This window comes from Asparagus officinalis, chromosome 2 (assembly GCF_001876935.1).
Source record: "Asparagus officinalis chromosome 2, Aspof.V1, whole genome shotgun sequence".
In the NCBI taxonomy this organism is placed as follows: Eukaryota; Viridiplantae; Streptophyta; class Magnoliopsida; order Asparagales; family Asparagaceae; genus Asparagus; species Asparagus officinalis.
The window spans coordinates 82,869,415-82,874,690 of record NC_033795.1 but is presented as its reverse complement, the minus strand read 5'-3'; the positions used below and the strand labels follow the sequence as shown (position 1 = coordinate 82,874,690).

General features: G+C 35.7%; 1 protein-coding gene across 1 annotated transcript in view; it reads right to left on the bottom strand.

The window, feature by feature from the left end:
- The window catches only part of LOC109831888 (probable serine/threonine-protein kinase DDB_G0272254), an 8,035-nt gene that overhangs the window by 1,149 nt on the left and 1,610 nt on the right, over positions 1-5,276 (bottom strand). Inside the window, exons 3-11 of the mRNA XM_020399360.1 lie at positions 4,294-4,966; positions 2,849-2,889; positions 2,297-2,365; positions 1,281-1,381; positions 827-905; positions 598-696; positions 443-511; positions 277-326; positions 84-165 (exon numbers count right to left, since the gene is read on the bottom strand). Coding sequence (XP_020254949.1) covers positions 84-165; positions 277-326; positions 443-511; positions 598-696; positions 827-905; positions 1,281-1,381; positions 2,297-2,365; positions 2,849-2,889; positions 4,294-4,966 — 1,263 coding nt within the window. The remainder of the gene's footprint in view (positions 1-83; positions 166-276; positions 327-442; positions 512-597; positions 697-826; positions 906-1,280; positions 1,382-2,296; positions 2,366-2,848; positions 2,890-4,293; positions 4,967-5,276) is intronic.

Here is a 5,276-nt window from a genome sequence, read left to right as displayed (position 1 = left end):
TTTGACATAAAGAAACATGGTTAGGCCTTACAAAATCCAAAATACCCAAGAAAGAAATTTGAGAAAATGAAAAAATATATTACCTGCATTGAGTTGAGATTATCCCAAGGAATCTTCTCAGTGACAAGTTCCCATAGTATTACTCCATAGCTATACACATCAGACCTATTATCAGCAAACACAAGTTCAGTATTTGGCATCTCTTACTCAACTTCCACAAAGTAATAACAAACAAAAACTGTGATAAGTCTACCAAAACAAGAAGATAGAACTTACTTCTCATCTGAAGGCTCATTGCGAAGAACTTCTGGTGCCATCCATTGAGGCTAGAAAAGATGAAAAATAGATTATTAGCATCAACTGATAAATACAATATTCTGAAATCTCACACATTTTCACATGAATAATCTATAACAGGTAAGTCAACGGTTTAAAAGATTACCGTTCCTTTCCCAGTTTTTGTTGTTAGATAAGTTTCATGTTTTAGACGGGAAAGACCAAAGTCTCCAACCTGTTAACCGGGAAAAAAGTATAAGATGGAATAATGTCAGCATATCCAGGCAACGAGGTCAAATATTGCAATATTTTAAAACATACCTTCACAGTCCAGTTCTTGTCTACTAACAAATTGGATGACTTCAAATCACGATGAATGATGGGTGGATTGCAATGATGAAGATAATTCACGCCCCTTGCCTGTGACAAAGAACATTGTTTAAGGAATAGGCCAAACAAGAAATTATGTAACAAAAATCACTCCAGATTTTAGTATGTCGCATCATGGAAAAATATAGATATAACCAAGTTTGCTCTGATATATACTCACGATATCTAAAGCCATATGAACACGCCTTCTCCAATCAAATTTGGTTGTGTTTCTTTGAAGCAACCGAAACAGACTCCCACTGCCATATGGATAAGTATATCATATAAAGAGGAAAGGTAGCAGTGGTAACTAATTCAACCACAATAACTTAGGAACAAAAAGAAGATCATATTGACAGATAGTTTCTCAGAAATATACATGTCTAACTGCTGTTTGCAGTCATTTACAATGGAAATTTCCTTGGCCTGATTTTAACTTGCTTTGGGTTTCAGAAAAAGGATTAATAGTAATGTCTGTCATTTCAATCAACATTTCTAGTCTTAGCAATCATGCAATTGATTTTAATTCATCATTTGATCTTTATTGGTCTTTAAGTAACAAATTATGTTTGTTACAATAAATTGTACACATAATTTTTTTTTAAATCATTGTGATTTGAAGGGGCAGAACAAACCGTGGGAGAAACTCAGTCACAATGCAAAGACGTTGAGTAGTAGTAACTGCACCCATGAAAAGTAGTATATTTGGATGTCGTAGCCTCTTCATAAGAGATACCTGCACAAACAAGAATTCTTAGCTATGCAGTACATACAGCAAGGCATAACATATTCCATAATATCATATTAATCATGAGAGTAATCGCCAATAGCTGATCAAAGATCTATCTAGTATTAAATAGAGGATCGCTATTGTCTTTTGAATTTCGGACAACTTCTGCAGCAACTTGTTTCTGCATCATCGTACTAAGCGAGGACTGACATTTTTTTTACTAGTAACACGTCACATACTGTGAATCGTCGTAACCTAAAATATCTGCGACAGGCATTACATGAAACATAATAATTCAGAATAGAATCAGTTGCCTCAACTTAACTAGATACCAGACAGATATGTTTCTTATTAACAATACCAATAGTAGGAAAAATCAGAGAAACAAGTAAATCAAGAGAAGCAAGTGACTCTGTGCATGTATTAGATCAGCAAAATAAAAATAGTTTCCTCAACTTAACAAGATATCCTGCTGACATCACTTCCATGAAAGCCCGTCATTTCAACATATAAACATTTGTCAGACATAAGTTCAACTTCAGCAGATGTCCCCTTGAGGAAATGGTTTTGAACTCGAACAGTTATGCAGGGTAATTGCAACAAGGTTGCTGGAAGTGTAAAATGCTATTCAGTCATAAACTGATATCCATATTAATGTAAAGAGTATGGTACCCAAACCCAAACCCAAACAGCACCTAATTAGTGTTCAGGGAGAAGTAGCTACAAGTTCTTAAATGCATTAACTACAACAGCTATATCCATGTTCAAAGACCATATAATATGGCCAAACATCAATTATTGAACTTATGATGTGACAGCATATAGCTTTTTTCCTACATATGGTGTGATGGTGCATCTTTATTACCAGTAACACAACATTATAATGTAAACAATAATTGCAACTTTAGATTTGCAAGTTACCTCTTGCCTAAAGGAAAGTATGACATCATCTGAATATTCCTGCTTCGAGAATACCTTAACAGCGACATCCTGCTTGAGGATAAAAAGAGGTCAGCTCATAATAGAAGAATATTCCAATCTATCAAACTCATTGTATCAAATTCATGTCAAGCTTCAATGGAAGGGGATCATGATGCAAATATTCAACCCAGCAAGAACTAATTATAACTTATAACAAGGTTGTCCCCTACTCATAGTTGCTTCGATATCAAATTTTGACACCGACTACCACAGAATTTGCATCACTTGAGTGCGAATAAACAAGATCTGAACGGATACTTTATGTATGATATTGATAATAGCAGTCTAAAATTCTAATATTTTTGGACAGAATGATTCTAAATCTAGCTTCATTTGTTCCTTATTGATATGAAAAGGCCTCTCGTTTTATAAGCACTCTAACACTGCATAGCATAATCATGCAGAAGAAAATCTTTATAATGAATATTGAGAGACTTCTCAAGCGAAGCTTGATACTTTGGCAATGGAGAGAAGCAATGGAATTCAACATACCGAGCCATACCACAAAGCATGATATACAGTTCCACAAGAACCTGCACAGACAAAAGGAAACTCCATCTGAGTAAAATAAATATCAATGTGAAAAACAAGTGTATGAACATTAAGAGACAAAATGTGAACAAAGTCAACTTTTTTAAAAAACAGTACAGCTATATCAACTCATAATTTTTTTTTTATCTCTTTTCTTTATTTTATTTCTTTTCTATTTTCTTTATCTTCTCTTTCCTTCTTTCTTTCCTTTTTTTCCAGCATGCCATCAGCAGCTCATAAGTATTAGTTTACCACCAGCAAATCAGTTAACCTAAATGATCCATCAAATCCTATGTGTTTATCGAAATATTTGAGAGGGTTGGATGAACCTTCTTTTCGCTTTTCTTTATTTTCTCTTTCCTTCTTTCTTTCCTTTTTTTCCAGCTCGTAAGTATTAGTTTACCATCAGCGAATCAGTTAATCTAAATGATCCATCAAATCCTATGTGCTTATCCAAATATTGAACAGGGTTGGATGAACCTTCTTACCATTCAGTTATATTAATAACTCTGTCCTCTTTCAGAAACTAATCTACCAAGCAGGACTGAGTTGTAGATCCACTTCGGAAAACACATCATTGTTAAGTCTCTCTAAGTGAGTATCCTATCTAGCTCTTTTAAAGCAAAGAATGTTCTAAAGGAATAAAAGTTTTAGCACTTCATCACAGCAGCACCGATAGGAGGAGAAATTTGAAGGGTAATGACTAATCATATGCACATAGTGAAAGTATCGTAGCAAGCAAGCTAATAGCAAACATGATTTTGTTAATGAATTTTTAAAAAGATCAAAAAATATCGAGGGGAATATGACCAATTAAATCTCCAGATTGAGCAAAAGATGGATCTGACTTAGGTTAACTTCATTGTTAAATGATAGAAGGACAGATGTTGGATGCAAGGCAGTAGTGAATCGGACAGGAAAGATTTTCATCTAAAAATAGGGTCGTATGACTAAATTTAGGAAATAACATGGATCTACTGATCATATGCTATTATGTATCTAAAAAGTGAAGACTGGTGCTACTATAGCAAACCTGACGACATTCCAAAGGAGAAAATCACATTGGAAGAACAAATTTCAGGGGGAAATGGGGCATATTAGCCATAGAAGGTGAAGACGGAGATTTGAACATGGTCACAACCACTAGAAGACACTATACTAACGTCTGCAAGGACACAAGTAAGGATCGATTACAAGCATGCAAATATTTTTGTTGTTTTTTATTGTTTTGCACGTATGTCACCTTTGTCCCTAGGCTGAAATGAAGCACAAACAACCCTAACTGAAGAGCAATAATCAGGAGTAGACATTTTTTTAAATGACAGTCAATTGTTGAATTTATTGCATATATACCAAGGTAAGAAAGAAATAATATTAATAAATTAATTCGACGAAAAGAATACTACCTTGACCTATCTGCTCTCCAATAGTAAGGTCTTCCCATAATATCTCATAGTCTAGGCAGTCAGTCTCAACATCCACTTTATGAATAGCACTGCTGCTAGTGGTGCTTCCGCTACTACTGACACTACTTGCGCTGTTTGCATTATAAGAGGACCAAGATCCTGAAGCCTCATTATTTCCAGCCCGGTTGTTTTCATTCACCTGGCTTTCAGGCTTACTGCATGTTTCAGAGTCCCTTGGTTGACTCGCATCGCTTTCTTGATCTCCATGTAACCATGACCAACCAAACCGATTACTTGAATCAGGACCATCTTGCTCGTTACCTTTCCATGGCCATGATAACCCTTTCTTTGCCATCCAAGCCTCGGCTTTTGAGCCTATGATCTTGTGAATTCCTGCTTTTCCTTCAGTGTCCTCATTAGCTTTGCTTGTTTTCCCTGGAGATCTTTCCTCATTGGATGTTGAAGATACTCCACCGAAGGAAGAAGGCGGTATGTCCCCTCGAGGTGTGCTAGCTCCACTTGACATACCATCCTCCTTCTGCTCCGATGCTGTTTCATGGTCAGAATATTGGCTTTCTCCACTTCCACCTTCACGATCCATATTCTCATATGTCCTTATTCGGGAACGAACCTTGTTTGTGACCTTAGTGGCTTGTGTTGACACCTTAGTTGCCTGTGTTATTAGTAATTAAAATCAACACTGAATATCACTAAAAGAAAAATAAATTCAGAGTCTACAGATTATAGGTTCAGTCCTTCTCCCCTAAACTATTGAATTCGTCCCTTTTTACCCCCTAACTGTTTTTGGTCTCATCTTGCCCCAACTAAACTATTAAATTTGTCCATACTTACCTCTTGAACTATTTTCAATCTCACCCTAACCCTTGAAATATCACTATCAGTGCATCTTTCCCACTTTTCGCTTATTACTTTGTGGCAATTTTAAATAGATTCATAAGAGAAAAGTGATAGTAAGGGGGGGG